General features: G+C 38.2%; 1 protein-coding gene across 1 annotated transcript in view; it reads right to left on the bottom strand.

The window, feature by feature from the left end:
* LOC128071492 (lymphocyte antigen 75-like) overlaps window positions 1-19,043 on the bottom strand; it is a 117,046-nt gene that overhangs the window by 76,368 nt on the left and 21,635 nt on the right. The window contains exons 7-15 of the mRNA XM_052664324.1: window positions 17,411-17,605; window positions 16,299-16,456; window positions 13,144-13,254; window positions 12,270-12,358; window positions 11,952-12,121; window positions 9,716-9,915; window positions 8,132-8,274; window positions 1,529-1,610; window positions 530-598 (exon numbers count right to left, since the gene is read on the bottom strand). Coding sequence (XP_052520284.1) covers window positions 530-598; window positions 1,529-1,610; window positions 8,132-8,274; window positions 9,716-9,915; window positions 11,952-12,121; window positions 12,270-12,358; window positions 13,144-13,254; window positions 16,299-16,456; window positions 17,411-17,605 — 1,217 coding nt within the window. The remainder of the gene's footprint in view (window positions 1-529; window positions 599-1,528; window positions 1,611-8,131; window positions 8,275-9,715; window positions 9,916-11,951; window positions 12,122-12,269; window positions 12,359-13,143; window positions 13,255-16,298; window positions 16,457-17,410; window positions 17,606-19,043) is intronic.

Genomic DNA, 19,043 nt, shown 5'->3' with positions numbered 1-19,043 from the left:
GTCCCATTCAGCTCCCACCTCTTTTGGCTGTTTGGGGCTTCCCTAGTGGCTCAGGGGTAAAGAATCCACCTGCAATGTGGGAGACCTGGGTTTGATCCCTGGGTTGGGAAGAGCCCCTGGAGAAAAGAACAGCTACCCACTCCAGTATTCTGGCCTGGAGAATTCCATGGACTGTATAGTCCATGGGGTAGCAAAGAGTCGGACACAACTGAGTGACTTTCACTTCACTTCTCTTTGGAAACACCGCCATAGAAATTACTTTCTTCTGAATTTCCTTCTTCAACCCACTCCTTGGGAGCTAATTACTGCATAGTAACAAGAGTCATCTTTCTTGAATATGAATTTTATCTTCTCACATTAAGTGTAAGTTAGGTTGCTTGAGGGCTGGACCATGAGTGTACTTTTAACCTCCGACTGCACCTAATATCATGCTCCACACACAAAAGGTACTCCATGGTCTGTTGCTTGATTGCATGTACTGCCAGATTTATTTTTTTTAAATATGCAGGCTTTCTAGCATTGTACTGACCTTGACAGCAGCACAGTCTCTGATATCATAATCCTGCTGAAACTCATTTGCCGTGATAATAGTAGACACCTTAAAAGACAAGAAGGGCTTGAGAATTTAAGACTGATGTATAAATATTTGCAATTTAGATGTAATTTAGGCAGCTTTAATAACTCAAGTGCGTTCATATGCCAAGGGAGGAAAACTTTTTCATCTCTTTTTTTATGTCAGGATGCTAAATCATGAAGAGGACTTATAAAATGTCATGATGTCATTGTTTCCAAACAAAGGCAGCCACAGTTTCAGAAGTGGAGGTTAATTGTGTATTAAGTTCACAGTTGGATCACAAAGAATCAGGGGCTTGCAAAATACTTCTTCTTTTTTTGCATGTGTTGAAATGCTAGTTATTTGATTAACTCTTCTCAGATATGCTCCAATTAGAAAATGAACTCAAGGAATTTTACATTTAGAAAGAAAACACAGTGATTTGACACAACAGCAATGTGGAGCAAATATTCAATATTTGAGAATAATTTGTTTCTCTAAGTGTTAACTAGAGACTAACACTCCTCTCCTTAGGATAATGTAAACATTTGAAATAAGATTTAAGGACTTTTTAAGGTTCTCCCAAATTGTTCTTTCAATAAAGATTTTTCTTAACATAACTCATTAATTTTAGATAATAAAAATAAAAGCTTTTCATTATGAAAAAGGAAAAAATACAAAGAAAAAGAAAAAAAATCACTTTTACTATCCCCAAATTACTGCTATATTTATATATCTATATTTTTATGCTTTGGGGCTACATATAAAGACTATACATATGGTTATTTTTTAAGTAAAAATGAAATTAGTAACATCTTTTCCCTACTTTATATATGTGACTCTATTTCCACTTCAATAAAGATACATCTACATAGTCTTCATGGTTGTATGACTATATTAATTAACAATCAACTTACTTGTTACTGAAACAAATATTCTTTCCAAATTATCCCTCACAAGAAAGATTAAACTTACTGGTGTATGATCACTCCATTGCCAGGATCCTTGTAAATCGGGGCTCCTTTTATTTAAACCTATCCAAAGCCAACGCTGGTCACTATGTAAAAAGAAGTGTTAAGAAAAGATGAGCACAGCATTTGGCAAAAACATTTAGCATTTACATGTCTAAAATGCTTAACACAGGTAAGTTTATTCAGAAAACTTTGTCACTAACTGAGAGACACAGTTTCAAGCTATATAAAGAAGTCTTCTGAAATGAAATTGAACCGTAACTATGGTGTAGCCATCAAAAAAGTACCATTCTTTTTAAAACTAAATTTTATGTTATTTTCTTCATATGAAAGGCAAAAATTCTTCTGCTTTGAAGAACTTAAGAGTAAAAAAAAGAGTATATGATCATTTTAAAACTTTTACTGCAGAGCTTCAATATTAGATAATGTTTTCAGATGCAAAACAATGATAGCAGGACTTCCTGGTGGTTCAGTGGTTAACACTCTGCACTTGGAAGGCAGAGTGCGTGGTTTCCATTCCTGGTCAGGAACTAAGGACCCATATGCCATGGGGTAAGGCCAAAAACAAACAAAAACAACAACAGTTTTTCTTTATAGCATTTTTCTGTAACTATCAAATATCTTTTCCTTAAAGTGCAGAACAAACCACTTAGGTAACCTTTTATTAAACAAGATTTTTAAAAAATTAATTCCCACTGCCCACTAAGTTAAAGTAAGAAAAGCATTTAAGCATTTTCTAAACACCAAACTCCATAGGTTATACTAGAACAATACAAGTAAGCAATCACTTAAGTGAATACATTTAACACTCATAACTATGATACTTTAATGTACAAATCATTGAGCTATGTGCAGTGATGATACAGAAATGTACAAGACATAATATCTACCCTCAAGTGGCATATAAACTGGTCAGGGAAACAAGATGTATATGAACAGAGAAACTATAAGGCCATTTTTGAAAAAGCATCAAATGATAAAAATTGGCATATATTTTAAGTAATACAAAAATTTGAAAAAAAGGAGAAGTCATTGTGAACTGTAGGAAGTCAGGAAACATTTTATAACATTAGTAGAACAAAAGACAGTCTTCAAAGAATAGCTATTGTCTCTTTTGAGTCATAATCTGAATGTTTACCACGTGTCAGTATTCAGATTGGCTGAGAGAAGAAACAATAAGAATTCCAAGGAAGAATGTACACAACAACACACAGAGACAGGGACACACATTGTCAGTGATCCCTTTCCCTCAATTTAATGTATGCTTTAGCCAGGGAGAGACTTTCAGTATAAACAGAAAAGAAATAACCATAAAAAAATTTCTCCACCGCTAACTTTTCTTGAAAATACTCTCTAAAATGTAGTATACTTCTTAGGCCTTAATAAGTAGGTCGTTTTCCATGCATTTTGGGGGAGTGGCACTGGTTACTTTCTATATAATTTAAACTTTTGATTGTATATATCATGTACCATAAGTACATGAGTGAAAATTATAGATGCAAAATAATACATATATAAATATTAAATATAAATAGAACACATATTAGAAAAGGAGTAGAATCCAAATCCAAAATTAATCTCTATTTTCAAGCTCAGCAGAATATATGGATTGTACAGTTATAAGACTGCTGGGAAATATAGTGAGTTTGCATTTAAAAATATTTCCTAGTGAATCCAAGGCAGAAACAAACTTAATTTTAACTTCCCACTTTTTAATAATTTTCTTCATTTATTTCCTCTGTTCAACATTCCCTCATATTTTAACATTAATAAGCACATTTTTCATCTTGCCAACCTCAAGCCTTTCAACTTACTGCAATGGAATATAAGGACAGTCCCTTTTCAGTTGTTTATTGTTACAGTGTTTCCTTTCAAAGTGAAAGATCGCCAATTTGTAGAGTTAAGATAAATCAAGTGGAGATGATTAAGTCCAGTTTGAATTTAGCAGCTAAAAAATGATTTTTCAGTTTGTGTCTTCAACTAATCAGAGATTTCTTACAGACTTACAAATGTATCATACTTCTTGAGTGTTAGATTTCTAGATAGTTGCCAAATACATTATAAAAAAAGACAGCTAAAATAAAGAGGTCAAGTTTGTTTCCTCATATTTCATTTCTTTCTAAACCTTGTAGATTATTTATTTAGGCCTGAAGAATTTATGCAGAATTTTGTGTTTCCCTAAAGTAAGCACTGGGCTTCTCTTGCGGCTCAGATGGTAGTAAAGATTCTGCCTGTAAAGCAGAGACTTGGGTTCGATCCCCGGGTTGGGAAGATCCCCTGGAGAAGGGAATTGCAACCCACTCTAGCATTCTTGCCTGAAGAATTCCATAGACAGAGGAGCCTGGTGGGCTATAGTCCATGGCGTTGGACTTGACTGAACAGCTAAGACACACACAAAGGAAGCATTAGATATTTTATCTTCTTCACACAATCAACAGTACAACCTGAAGATGATCAAAGACCATTTGCCATCTGCATTTACTCTATAGCGGTGGTCCCCAACATTTTTGGCACCAATGACTGATTTCATGGAAGACAATTTTTCCTCAGACTGGGGGCTGGGGGTAGAGAGGTGGTTTGGGGATGATTTAAATGCATTACATTTATTCTATACTTTATTTCTATTATTATTACATCAGCTCCACCTCAAATCATCAGGCATTAGATCGCAGAGGTTTGGGACCACTGCTCTATAGGCAGCTCCCACAGAAAACTCTTCAGATGTCTGTCTCCAACATTTCCACCGAGTGTGCTCTTAACTCCCCATCTTCCCTTAGAAACTTCTGCTTTCAATCCCATTTCTGCCTCCTCTGCTGCATCTCAGTGAGCAGCCTCCTAGACAGCAGTTTGCCGCATGGTCCAAAATTTCTGATCTTTACTACTTTCTGAGATTGAACTTCATTTCAACCCAGATCTTTACAGCTTTCAGCTTTCCTTTCAAGGGATTTATTAATGTGTTATAAATATAGAAAATAGTAGCTACTTCTGGGGTTTTTTTTTTTAGTGTGTTAAGAGGTGAAACATATTTCCTCATTTGTAACTTATTTCTGCGTTGGCCTGATTTATTAGGCAGATAAAGAGAAGAAGAAAATTGGAAATCACATTAATCATTGCACACCTCTAATGTAGATTTAAAAAAAAACTGAAGGAAGAAATGGGTAACTGAGGAATTAAATCTAACTCAAAATTTCTCTCTATATATAAATTCTTCCACTCCAAGTACTAAGGCTATGAGGTGAAGAAGACATTGCATGAAAGGTTACTGTGTGTATCTGCGGTAAAATTTCTCACTCTCAATCAAATTTCCTGCTGTATCTAGTTCCTAAGGAAAATAGTATCTGAGCAATAACTGCTAATAAACACAATTTGAAGGGAGTGCTTAGTCTGTAAAGCCTTAGATTTATATCCAAATCCATTCATGCCACTTCACTGGAGGTAGCGTACACAACAGCAGTTGCTCTGCAAACGAAGCTTTCTTCCCTAATCCTAAAGCTATTTTTGTTTTACAATGGCTTTCTCTGGTGGGCTGCTGTTAAGAGTTGCAAAGATCTTAGAGCCTCAGTGATTTGGTGCACCCTGAAGCCTTTTCACTGAAATACAAACAGAGATGTGGAACTCAGATTGTGAGAAGTAGAGCAGTAATCTGACTTTACTCCTTGGCAGGCAAAACACAATTAGGACAATGGACATCTTGCTGAGAAAGGTCAATTCCTGCAATAAAAAGCTAAAGGTGTTCAAGGAATAAGCTTTAGAATCACTTTCTGATATAAATGGGCTTGTTTCCTTCCTTTTCTTCAAGCCATGGTTATAATATTAAATAGGTTTTAGAATATGTTGCCTAAGTATAGCATAAACAAATGACCTCTCATTAACAGAGCATGTATTAAGCAGACATTACAGTCTGTTTAATATGGCAGTATATCAGAGACTAGGATGAATATAAATACAATATGGTCCCTATGACTGAAAAGATTATGGTAATCTGTTGTTTCTTTGTGCTTTCTGTTTTCTGTTTTAAACTTTTTATTTTATATTGGGGTACAGCTGATCAACAATGTTGTGACAGTTTCAGGTGAACCACAAAGGGACTCAGCCATACATATACATGTATTCATTTTCCCCCAAACTCCCCTCCCAAGCAGGCTGCCACATAACACTGAGCAGCATGCCCTGTGCTACACAGTAGGTCCTTGGTTATCCATTTTAAATATTGCACTGGACTTTATGCTTTGTTATTTTATTCCTTTATAATGTGCTGAATGGGCCTTTTCACCCATTAAATATTCGGTGGATAATATACTCTTTACCGTTTTAAAAATTTATAAAATCTGTGTTTCTGAATATAATTTCCAGGTAAAATGAGGTATTTATTATGCTTTAATTTTTTAAAACCATTTTATCTCTTTATATCCCAGTTTTTATTTATAAACAGTTATAAACTCTGGTATTAAGCAGAGTTAATACTGGTTTTATTAAAATATTATTGTTTCTCTTTCAGAAATTAGGATAATTTAAGAAAATTTTTCAGTTACATAGATTGCATTATTTAGACTGGAGCTGTTTTTATGTTATGTATTCTTCCTCCTAACTCTTTTTATTCACCTCTCAACTGGAATATGTCTTTGAAATTTTTTTCAAGTGCACTTAGTCGCTCAGTCATGTCCGACTCTTGTGACCCCATAGACTGTAGCCTACTAGGCTCCTCTGTCCATGGGATTCCCCAGGCAAGAATACCAGACTGGGTTGCCATTTCCTGCTCTAGGGGATCTTCCCAACCCAGGGATCAAACCCACGTCTCCTGCATTGCAGTCAGACTTTACCGACTAAGCTACAAGGGAAGACCTCATTTTTTCAAGTAGAGAGCATAAACAGTATCCATTACTACCTTCACAAATGAAAAATCCACTAAATTGGGAACTAAAATCAACACAATCAAACATTTACTACCTCAAAACTTTTTAGATCTCAATTTTTAAAGTGGCTTCTTATAGTTAATGTCCTAGAGAAGGTGGCTAATTGGATTTTCTTGGTGTTTTGGTACCTGTTTTACTTTTGCTGGTTTTTTTTTCTTTTTTTGAGTCAAAATGATCAGGAAAGTATTCACTAAGATATTTCTTATATCTTAGTGATTCTTTTCCATAATTTTACCTGGTATACCCTGAATACCAGGGTATAGATTATCTGAATGTAGATTTATAAATTTCAGTCTTCTTTTCAAAGAGAGGGGGAAAATAAATCATGAAGTAAAAGGCCTTCATACTCATGACTGCTCCAGAGCTTCAGAAAAAATTTCCTCCTGTGATACCAACACTTGGCTCATATTTCTCCACATTATCCTTGAAGACATCAGGAAAACCATTCAGGAATCCTCCTACATACCATCAAAATTACAGTGGCTTATTGACTCCATCTCTGTAACATCTCAGACTACTTCCTTATACTGTCCCAGCTTACTGCCCATCTTCAATATAGTTTTCTACCAGAGGCGTTGCAATAGCTTTAGAATTAATTATTTTGCATCTACCCCGTGTCTGTCTCTCTCACGCACACACTTTGTTTTTATTTGAATGCTTTTTGCTTATTGACTTAAGATTAAACTACTTCCCTAGCAAGAAAGGACATTCCAATTTCATATACAAACTCCACTTTGTGGCGATGCTGTAGGCTCCCTTTCCTTCACCATCTCCGCATACTCTGGTCTCAGTTCCTTTGCTCATGTTCTGTTTTCCCTGGCCCCTTCTCCCATCTTACCCTTCAAATAGTCCCTGTTTAGAAAACCGGTTATGCTTATTGATTCATTCCTGGCTGTGCGGGGTCTTCACCGCTCCCTGGGCCTTTCTCCAGTGGTGGTGAGCAGGCCTGGGGCTGCTCTAGCTGCAGTGCACGGCCCTCTCACTGTAGCGGCTTCTCTTGCTGTGGAGCTCAGGCTTTGCTAGCTGTGGCACACGGGCTCAGTAGTTGCAGCTCCTGGGTTCCAGAGCACTGGCTAAATAGCTGTGGCACACAGGCTTAATTGCCCCCTGGCATGTGGCATTTTCTCAGGATCAGGGATCGAACCCTGCACTGGCAGGTGGATTCTTTACCACTGGGCCAACACGGAAGCCCCTGCCTTACTTTCTAAGAACCATCCTTCTTCGTAAAATTTTCCCCAATTGTACCACCCAGAAACACTTCCTCCCTGCTCTAAACTCCCCTGGCCTCTCCTTATCTATGTTCTAGATTTTTCCACCGTATTTTTATTACCCCCACTGTTGGACTTTATTACACTACACAAAGGGTGGTGACTCTGTCCCTCTATGCTCTGATGTCTCATAGCATCTTGCACGTAAGAATGCTTGATGTTGAATGACTGTTAAAATACTGAATGATCCTTTAGATAATAAAACATGTCAGTTCTGAATACCTGTTGTTTAGTTGCTAAGTCATGTCCTACTCTTTCACAGATCCCATGGACTATAGCCTGCCAGGCTCCTTTGTCCATGGGATTTCCCAGGCAAGAATACTGGAGTGGGTTGCCATTTCCTTCTCCAGGGGGTTACGTAGAGGATGTCAAATTTAGGATAGAAGATCTCACTCTAAAAGATCAGAACTGCTGCCTGAACATTACCTGAACTGTTCTGTTAAAAAGTGAAGAAACTCCTTTATTTCATCCATGTGACTGAAGCTAAGAAGGTGTCCTCCAAGCGCTTGGCAGAATCGCTCAGCTTCTTCCCAGTTTCTCTTTCTTACAATTCTTTCTCTATGAAATAGCTTAACAAAATATAATGTTAATTTGTTTTCTTATATTATTATTAAGTATTTATAACTTTAAAGTCAATCACAGTTGAATGTGTGGGTCTCTGAAACGGATTCTTAGAAGTGTAGTAGACTGAGGCAAAGGCACATACACTGTGACACAGACAGGTCCTGCTCAAAGTGTCAACCAGAGGCCAGCACGGGCACCAGTCACTGTCACTGGAGGGATAACCTTCCTTAGCCAGGCTGGGGAACTGCTCTGACATGACACCATGTCCTCTTGCATTCCAAGAATCTTGAGAGATAAAATGAAGTAAGGTTATAAAGAATACACATGAATGCTCTGGGAGTAGGTTTCTGCAAAGAAATGCACTAACGGCAAATTTTGAACATAATAGACTGAGACCTGCACAGGAACAGGACTACTCTTGATGAAGAAGAATCAAAGGGCAGACTGCACTGGTGTGTGAACATTTACAGAAGATGGCAAAACAAAACTTGCCACTTTGGACTGTTCCTTTGGTTTGTGATGACTGATTTTATGCCAAATGAACCCCAGTCATTTCAAAAGTAGAAGAGGAGCAGATGACACAATGGTAGGCTGAATTACTGGTGCTGATTTTTCAGTCCCTGTGATATAGTTATACACTCTTGCCATCATGGCTTCCTGGTGGGCGAAGGATATGTCCCTGTGCCTTGATCTGGGGCTCAGCCATGTGACTTGCTGTGATCGATGGGATAGCAGTGAAGGAAAAGTGAGCAGAAGCCTAAAATATGCTGACCTGGGTTAGGCTTGCATTTCTGCCTCCAGTAATTCAGCATGAGAAGAACAAGCCCCTGCTAGCTGCTCCTCCTTTGGCCTGACCCTAGTTTGAAGAGCAGCAGACCCCAACTGATAGCCTGGAGGCCAGCACAGCTGACCCATACCTGAAAGCAGAGCTGACTGTTAAAGCCCAAATTCAGTCATTCAAACTATCTGACCCAGAGATCTGTGAACATGAGACTATGTGTTGTCATAGCCACTGAATTTTGAGATAGTACGAAATTATGAAATAATTTCTTTGTGGGGACAGTTGGCTGATATGAATTCTAAAACAATTCTTGGACTTGTAAGAAGTGACAGAACTCTTCACTTAACAACAATAATTAGAGGGATATGAGAATCATATGCAAAGTATCACCATGGCATGTAGCTCATCCAACTTTCCAAAACAAAAGAACCCGAGGAAAGAGCAATTCTGACTCTGGCCCTGCTCCTTAGGGTAGTACATGAGTGTATATGGAAATGGGTTTTCTGACACAGAGGTTCACTGATACTCTGACAAGGACTCTGTGCTCCTACACACTTTGGCAGGAGATGTATGTGTCTGCAGAGAAGCAGAGTTTGTGCAAGGACATGGACTAGGATAGGAGAGACATGACTTCACTGAGGGACTGAATGAGAATATTACTTTACCTTATAACAAGAAAGACCTGAGGGGAAACTGTGCCAGCCTTCAGGACAGGGGTCTTCAGGCTTGGGGGCTGCTTTTTCGGGCTCAGAGCGTCCACTTATTTTCTTGCAAATTGAAAGTGCCCTGAAACTTCTGCAGTCTTTTACCTCCCACTTTCCAAGAGACTTTCCAGTAGCCATAACCACACACCCTCCTGGAGAAGCTGGGGTTGAATGGAAAAGTTTAACTGAAAGTTACATTAGAACATTTAAGTACAAACACTTTCTAGTCCCTATACTCCTCATTTGATTCAAAATGGCAGAAGAGAATAGGAAAGAAAATGGAGGAAATAAATGTACTTTCACAATAATAATGACGACAGTAATACAGAGATATGCTTACTACTTGCCGGGTACTATTCTAAGAGGATTAAATGAATTGATCTTCACATAGAGAGGATTCTATTGTCAAACTGAGGTACAGTGAGGATTAGTGATGTGTCCAGGGTCACATGTGAGTAAATGGTTGACCAGGAACTGAAATCCAGGCCGTGTGTGTGCAGAGCTGAACCCTAAACCACCACGATGCTCTGTATAATCTAAATTGTTTGTATTTGCCTAACAACTTTCAACAGTTTTTGAGAAACTTAGTAACCCTCAAAACAAAACACTCCCAGATTCAAATCCAAAGGAAGAGCTGGTTCAATAAAGGTAAAAGGAGGTGTGTGGTAACACTCATCTGTTTACTATTTATGTCAGCCAGAATTGTATTTACTCACTACAACATTAAAAGATAGTTTGTATTGTCGGATCCATCTCCAGATGAAAAATGAGTGACTTGCCCACAATCATAGTTAGTGAGTGGTGAAGTCAGAACTGGAACCCAAATTTGCTAACAAAATACCACGCTCCCTTTCCCGTGACTTCACACGGCTCACAATGGGCAAAGGACAAGAAGAGCATACATTGCAAAGGAATGAGGATGACTCCCATCCCATCACACAGAGCAGCTATACAGCCTCATGCCTCATGACATAGGGACAGCACGAGGAGCAAGGAATTGGGAAAAACTAGGAAAAACAACACACCTGGGTGGGTGTGCTATCTTCCCCTAGTCTATCCTCTGCCATGGCTTGCCCAGTACAGACCAAACTGGCTGAATCTGGGAGTGAGAATATAGAGAGGACTTAAAGACAGTCTTTCTGGCTATAGACTGAGAGAACAGCCATTACAGCTTACTTCCTGAACACCCTTTCAACCACTGAGGCTTATCCAGGAAGAATTTGACATTGACTCTGAAATATAACAGTGTCAATAAAAGAAAGCATGTGTTTTGTAGATTAGAACATTCTAATTTAAGATGAAATTTAACCAGGATCAGCACCTGTATCCTCCATGTTCCACAAAGTAAGAAGACGACTTTGATATTATCAATACCACTCTTATTTATATTGATGATCATATATTATAAATTTTGTGGGAATTCTCTAGCTCAAATATTGTGTTTATACATTCACATGCTCCAAGTTTTATGTTATAAAAATGGCCTTCATGATTCATTGTACAAAACATAAGAAAATATAAATAATTCAAAGGAAGAAAAGTCGAATGCATCATAACTGCTCTCTCAAACAAAGTCAAAATCCTTTAAAAAGCATTGGTTTAGAAATCAGATCAGGATTTTAGCAGTTCAATAATCAGGTCACCTTTGTCAAGCAAATCACCTTTCTAAGCCCGTTTCCTCAATTCCTAAATCCAAAGGGAATTCTGAGGCTCAAATGTCCTGATTCTATGGCTCAGTATGGTCAATGCTGTAGGCTAAAGAAGGATAAACTTTCAGAATAAACAATTCATGGCCTCCTTAATTACCACCCCTTGAGAAGAAAAGAAATAAACACAATTCAACTTTGGAGAAAGAAGTTAAGAAGCAGAGAGGTGAAAATGTAAAGTGCTCATGATGAGACTTTCAGGTTCTGTTTGAGGAGTTATATGGAAAAGATGCTAAACTCACGCTGATGGGTCTAGTTCTGTGCCATTAGATAGTGGTTTCTGAGAACCAAATTTTCCAGGTTTTACTGGGTAATCCCTGAGGATTTCATAGGGGAGGCATGGTCACTGCTTCTATTTATGGTTCTATAGAAAGACTAGTCCAGATGGTCATCATCCCCTTCACATTTCAAAGGTCAGTGAAGAATAGATCTGGGAGGAAAGCTGTCTCTCACATCACCGTATTCTACCGCTTTAAGGCTAAGGCACCTACCTGGCTCGAAAAAATTCCAGTTGGAAAAGGTCACAGCACGCTTTACTCCACCAACACTTGCCCAGCTATACTCTCCATTTGCATTTGTATCTCTCAGGCCAGTCCAGAAGTATTTTTCTGGAGACATGGTATGCTTTTTAATCATATCATTCAGGTATTCTTGCTCAAATCTATAAAATGAAAGTCAGATCAGTAGGTGTTTTTACAGTGACAGAACTACTATATAAATTGAAGATGAACTTTGTTTTTAGGGAAGATTATTTGGCAAAGGAGCCCAGAGTTAAAAGTTCACTAGTACGTGTTTACTGATGGTCACACCTGCTAGTTATAGTCAGATTGCAGTTGGTCCCAAAGGGGACCTCATCCTTGTAAATCTTGTAACAGGTCTCTCCATGTCTCTTCCAGCCCTAAATCAGAGGAAAAATATCATCACACTGTCTTCTGGAATTGGTGACAAGCAAGGTTCTGCTACACAGGTTAATATCTTACAACTAATGGAAATTAAGGACACAGCCAGGGAATTCATATACATGATGAGGGTCAGATATAATTTCATGGATGACCTCCATGAGCTTGTGATCCCGTGTCAGACAGAAGGTATGTCTTAATTTTTTTACCCCCAATGTCTTTCTCGGGCTTCCCAGGTGGCGCTAGTGGTAAAAAAAGCCTGCCTGCCAATGCCAGAGATGTGGGTTCTATCCCTGGGTTGGGAAGATCCCCTGCTGGAAGGCATGGCAACACACTCCAGTATTCTTGCCTAGAGAATCCTATGGACAGATAAGCCTGGTGGGCTATAGTCCATGAGGTTGTAAAGAGTCAAACACAACTGAAGCGACTTAGCACAGCACAATGCCTAGCTCATTTTAAGAATATAACAGTTGTTAGCTCAATTATTTTTGCACAAGAATAATATGAGTAGAAGTAAAAAAAAATCAGCATTGAGAAGAGTAATCACATATATTCTTATAGAAATTCATGAATAGGTAATTCTTTTCCCTATAACTTTTTTTTTCTCTTCTGTAGGAATGCTGATATACTGTGATTCACTGCCTTCTGGCTTGGTCTAATGTAAATGAACAGAAGCTAATAATTTCTTCTATTTTCCAAGTTTAAACTGTTTAAGTTCAGTTACCATCTCTAACCAAAAAGGTGTAATATTGCTTAGAAAAATTTACACAGGCATTTTACATACCTCATCTGGAGGACACATCTTATCAGATCTTGTGTCATTCAATTTTTCTCCCTTTTTCTTACATACATATTTAAGTTTTTCTTCACATGACTGGACCTTCCACTGACCGAGCTTTTAAAAAACAGAAAATCATTTCTTTCACAAGAGAAATTATTTTCCATATACTTAGAACTGGACTTATTTTAAATCAAGATAATTTTTTCTTACAACTATCAGGGAGGATGAGGGGGAGGAGGGAAAGGAGGAAAGGAAGGCAGAGAGAATGAATATAACTTAGCAATTAAACCTGAGAACATACTCCTAGAAAATGCTACCCAACAAGACTGGAAGCCTGTTACTTCAGCATCACCTCAAGGTCACAATGGGGATGCAGTTCATTTTCTTATAAGTGTAACAATAAAAACTATTAAAGGACACTTATATAGAAGTTGAAGAGAGAAGAACCCAGCCCACAAAGACTTGCCAGTGTTCTAATCTCCTTCCAGAGGACACGGCCAAGGTTTGTCTGTGGGTTAATACCTTTGGGGCAGGTCACTTAACCTTCCTGTCTCAGTCTCCTCACGTGTAAGATGATGGTGATCAGAATAACTGCTCTCTAAGAATTTTAGAATCAAAATTTTCTTCCAACTCCATTTCAGTCCAGATGTCAAATTTCTCTTTCAAATATGCTACTTGACATTTATTTTGCTTGAGTCACTATGCTTTCCTTGAATGAAATTTTAGAAAGTCACTTGTGATACAGGTCAGTTTTGAACACCGGAAGCCATCTAGGTAAGCCACAATTTCACTGTGGCTTGTGGGACCTCATTTCAACCTTTGATACTCTTTTTAAAGATATCCTGTGTATCCTTTTAAATACAGCATTAAATGTGACGTCCTTCTAAATTCAGCTTTATACCTTTCCAAAAACATCTTTTAAGATGATGCTGTGGAAGTGCTGCACTCAGTATGCCAGCAAATCTGGAAAAGTCAGCAGTGGCCACAGAACTGGAAAAGGTCAGTTTTCATTCCAATCCCAAAGAAAAGCAATGCCAAAGAATGCTCAAACTACCGCACAATTGTACTTATCTCACACGCTAGTAAAGTAATACCCAAAATTCTCCAAGCCAGGCTTCAACAGTACATGAACTGTGAATCTCCAGATGTTCAAGCTGGATTTAGAAAAGGCAGAGGAACCAGAGATCAAATTGCCAATGTCCATTTGATCACTGAAAAAGCAAGAGAGTTCCAGAAAAACATTGACTTTTGCTTCATTGACTACACCAAAACCTTTGACTGTGTGGATCATAACAAACTGGAAAATTCTTCAAGAGAGGTCTCCTGAGAAATCTGTGTGCAGGTCAGGAAACAACAGTTAGAACTGGACATGTAATAATAGACTGGTTCCAAATAGGGAAAGGAGTACATCAAGGCTGTATACTGTCACCCTGCTTATTTAACTTATATGCAGAGTACATCATGTGAAATGATGGGCTGGATGAAGCACAAGCTGGAATCAAGATTGCCTGGAGAAATATCAATAACCTCAGATATGCAGATGACACCACCCTTATGGCAGAAAGTGAAGAGGAACTAAAAAGCCTCTTGATGAAAGTGAAAGAGGAGAGTGAAAAAGTTGGCTTAAAACTCAACATTCAGAAAACGAAGATCATGGCATCTGGTCCCATCACTTCATGGGAGATAGATGGGGAAACAGTGGAAACGGTGGCAGACTTTATTTTTTTGGGCTCCAAAATCACTGCAGATGGTGATTGCAGCCATGAAATTAAAAGACGCTTACTCCTTGGAAGGAAAGTTATGAGCAACCGAGATAGCATATTCAAAAGCAGAGACGTTACCAACAAAGGTCCGTCTAGTCAAGGCTATGGTTTTTCCTGTGGTCATGTATGGATGTGAGAGTTGGACTATAAAGAAAGCTGAGCACTGAAGAATTGGTGCTTTTGAACTGTGGTGTTGGAAAAGACTCTTGAGAGTCCCTTGGATTGCAAGGAGATCCAACCAGTCCATCCTAAGGAGATCAGCCCTCAATGATTGTTGGAAGCACTGATGCTAAAGTTGAAACTCCAATACTTTGGTTACCCAATGCAAAGAACCAACTCATTGGAAAAGACCCTGACGCTGGGAAAGATTGAAGGTGGGAGGAGAAGGGGATGACAGAGAATGAGATAGTTGGATGGCATCACTGTTGAGATAGACATGAGTTTTGAGTAGGCTCCAGAAGTTGCTGATGGACAGGGAAGCTTGGCATGCTGCAGTCCATGGGGTTGCGAAGAGTCAGACATGACTGAGCAACTGAACTGAACTGAAAAACATCTTTTCTAGTGAAACACTTCTAAACAGCCCTACAATTTCTTGCCTTCACTTAAGTTTCTCTAGAAGTTTGGGTAATATAATCAGCTTCCTAAACAGGAGTTCACAGGAAAGTGCTACAAATAAAAATATAGAGACTCTTGCGTCCCTTTGGCTCAAGATTGCTTATCCTGTACATGAGACAGAGTGCTCAGGGCTGGTGCACTGGGATGACCCTGAGGGATGGGATAGGGAGGGATGGGAGGAGGGAGGGTGAGGATGGGGAACACATGTTCACAGATGGCTGATTCATGTGAATGTATGGCAAAAACCACCACAACATTGTAAAGTAATTAGCCTCCAATTAAAATTAAAAAAAAAAGATTGCTTATCCTGGACTCTTAACTGAAGCATGCTCAATAAACAGTCATGAATTCTATAGCAGTAAGATGTTTATTGAGCCTAATTTTTAATAAAACCATTTTTTTCACTTCTCAAAGTGGGACTAATATAACACTTGACCTGAACACGAGGCAATGGGATTTTCCAGGTTACATTACCTGCTAAATATTACTGAGAGAAAGAAGCTTCTCAGAAACCATTTGGCGCAAGAATCTCAGGTCCAAAAGAGATTCTCTTGATCTCTTTCACACCAGGGCAGATACTCTCAGACAGGAACTGGATTGCTTCTTTAGTAATTGCTTTATTTACCTTTTCTCAGCAGTTACTAGAAAGATAATCTACAGTGCAATTCCCTTTTATTTTCTTTCCTAGCTTAAATACAAATATTCCAACAAAAGTCACCTTATTATAAGATTATCAGGTATAACAGTAAGGATATAAATAAACCCAAGGAGGTTTCCTACCTTTCCTGAATAGGAAACGCAGTTGGGAGTCTCATTATAGGGAACACGTGGCTCATTCTCATCCCAGTAAGTTAGAGTAACTTCAGTACCATCTGACCACTGAAATAGGGCTGGTGTGTTTATATTCCTAAGGCCTGTCCACGTTTCCCCTTCGGCATCTAAAAGAAGAATGTTTTGTTTGCTTACTCAGTCACATACTTCCACATGGAAACTACTGCTGATTTTTACATTTTGATAAGAGGTGTTAGCAGCCTTGATGGTATTTCTTTTTCTTTTAATTCAGAAAAGTGGTATTCCTAATTAGCTTGTAAAAATGTTGATATGATAGGCTGGCCTGATGACGAGGGCTTTTCAGGTCACTTATGCAGGCAGTGTATATAGGCGGAACAGCTAGCTGTACTACGATCAGTAGTCTGGGTGTTCCTGAAACCTGGTTTAGATAAGCCTTGCTTTACGAGAAATAATGAAATTCTACTAAGACAGTCATGGATATTCCAGTTAGAATAAGAATATTGTTCATCACTGAATGACTGTACTGCTTTTGCCAGGTAAAACAACTGGCACCATGCTGGCACAGAATATAGGTATCTGAAAGTGAAAAGTGAAAGTGAAATCACTCAGTTGTGCTATTACTATGGGTGAATCGTAGGAGGAGATCTTAATACTGGCTCTCTGGTGTTCTGTTCATTTTTTAGCTTCCAAATAATTATAAGCATGAGGTAATCATCACTTAGGTGTCAGGAGGGATTTAAATAGCATTTAGCTTTTGAGAAGAGGGAAATTATTCAGTCAGTGGTTGTACTGTCAGGTTGGTAGCCGCTTGCTACATGCAACTATTTAAAATCGTGAATCAATTAAAATGAAATGAAAGCAAAAATTCAATTCTGCAGTCACTCTGGCTACATTTCTAGGGTTCAAAAGCCACAAGTGGTTGGTGGTTATTGAATGACAGTACAGATTTTCTGCCAGTTCCATCACGGCAGAAAATTCTTCTGGATAATACTGATGTACAGGATCAAACCGTAAGGTTTTCATTCTCTCTAAGAGTTTGAAAACAGGGATACTTTAAAATGTTTTAAACCTCTTTTTAAGAGGATATCTTAAAAACTTACCCCCATTATGAAGTTTTGTGACAACTACCTCCATATCTGCTAAAGAATGAATGCTGATGAGGTCACTGCTGAAGGTTTGGCATGTCGTATGCGCCTTATCCCAGGTGTCACTTCCATTGACCAGCAGATAGCAAAAGCCATCATTTGGCACCCAGTCTGCAGCATCACAGTGGGTATCTGAGTATGTCCACACATCTGGAGGAAAAGAAGCTATTTACATTCCAGTAAAGATACATCTATTTTGAATCAATAACATTGCAAATTCTTTCCTGAATCATAAGGCTTCTGGAAAACTGAAGAATGGGATTTTAGATGGTACAGTGACATGAATTTCTGTAATGCACAGCATCATAAGAGTGACTGCAGGGATTCAGACAATAATGTGACTTTAGAGTGATACAAATTTGCTACATGGCTGGCTATAGACTATTTATGGAGAGATTTCCCTGAGTCCTAGTAGACAGAAGAAAAGTGTGGGGTAAGTCAGTAGTTGACAAATCTCTTCCTGGGTATGGGATTTGTGACGTTCCTCCCTAGTCTCTGCCTTTGAGAGATTACAAAGTTAAGCTTCCTTTTCAGGTATGGTCAGCTTAGCGAGGGAATGTACATTTGTGCTCATGGCTGAACAAACAAGGAGAGATTTAAGGAACATAATAAAACATTTATTCACTTCACATCCAAGAAATGGCATCAGTGGAGGGAAAGAGCAAAGCGCATCTCTGGACCTCTTCTTTCCTGCCCTCTACTAGTCCTACAGGCCTCATGGAATGAGGGATTCTTTGTCTTGACTATAATAAAATTTAGCCAAGTGATAGTCAAAAAGATTAGAGAAAAAGAGCGAGGTATAAACCATAAAGAATACGTTAACCCCTCTTAACAGAACTAGAAAGTAGTTCAGCTATTCAGGCTTCATGAATTTGGACCACTTGGAATGTTTGTTATAAGAAAACACATCTTCAAAATGCAGACAGTGTGTTTTTTACTAAAGGATAAAATCAGGTTCAGCTTCTCACACTTGTAAAATAACTCGATTAACTTTAAGGTTCTGAAATAGCACTTATTATTATTATATTTTACAATTATAATAAAGGAACAGAGGTGAAAACACAATTGAACTTAAAATAATTATTTTCATATTATAGTCCTTGTCTCTATGAATACATATTTTTACAAGATTACAATGATAAGTAAACATATGATTTTGTTCTGCTCTTTGTATTTTTCTGCTGGCAGTTATTTTAATAAATGCATTTGTTCAATCATGTGGAAACATCATGATTTACTTAATAATTGCTACTAAAGGATATTTATTTGATCTATAATCAGTCACCCTGGTTTATTTTCATTGGTGCTGTCCTTTCTGCTATGCCTTTTGTTGTATGGACTAAATTTGGTTTGAATCAACTTGGAAGATGACTGTTCATTTTCCCCTATTATTTTTTAATCTTAAAAGAACAGCTTTATGCTCCTATTTGGATGATAAGAAGTTTTATGCTTTATTCTTTTCCCTCAACATTCTTTAAAGCACAAGACAATTTAAAACCTCTTCTCCCAGTTTTAAGTACTCAATGAGGATTTAATCAAATACTGGGTATATGGTGGGCCCCCAGCAAGACAATAAGGGTATTTCTCT

Source organism: Budorcas taxicolor, chromosome 2 (assembly GCF_023091745.1).
Source record: "Budorcas taxicolor isolate Tak-1 chromosome 2, Takin1.1, whole genome shotgun sequence".
Lineage (NCBI taxonomy): Eukaryota > Metazoa > Chordata > Mammalia > Artiodactyla > Bovidae > Budorcas > Budorcas taxicolor.
Note: the sequence above shows the minus strand (reverse complement) of the source record. Positions and strands in the feature narration are given on the sequence as shown.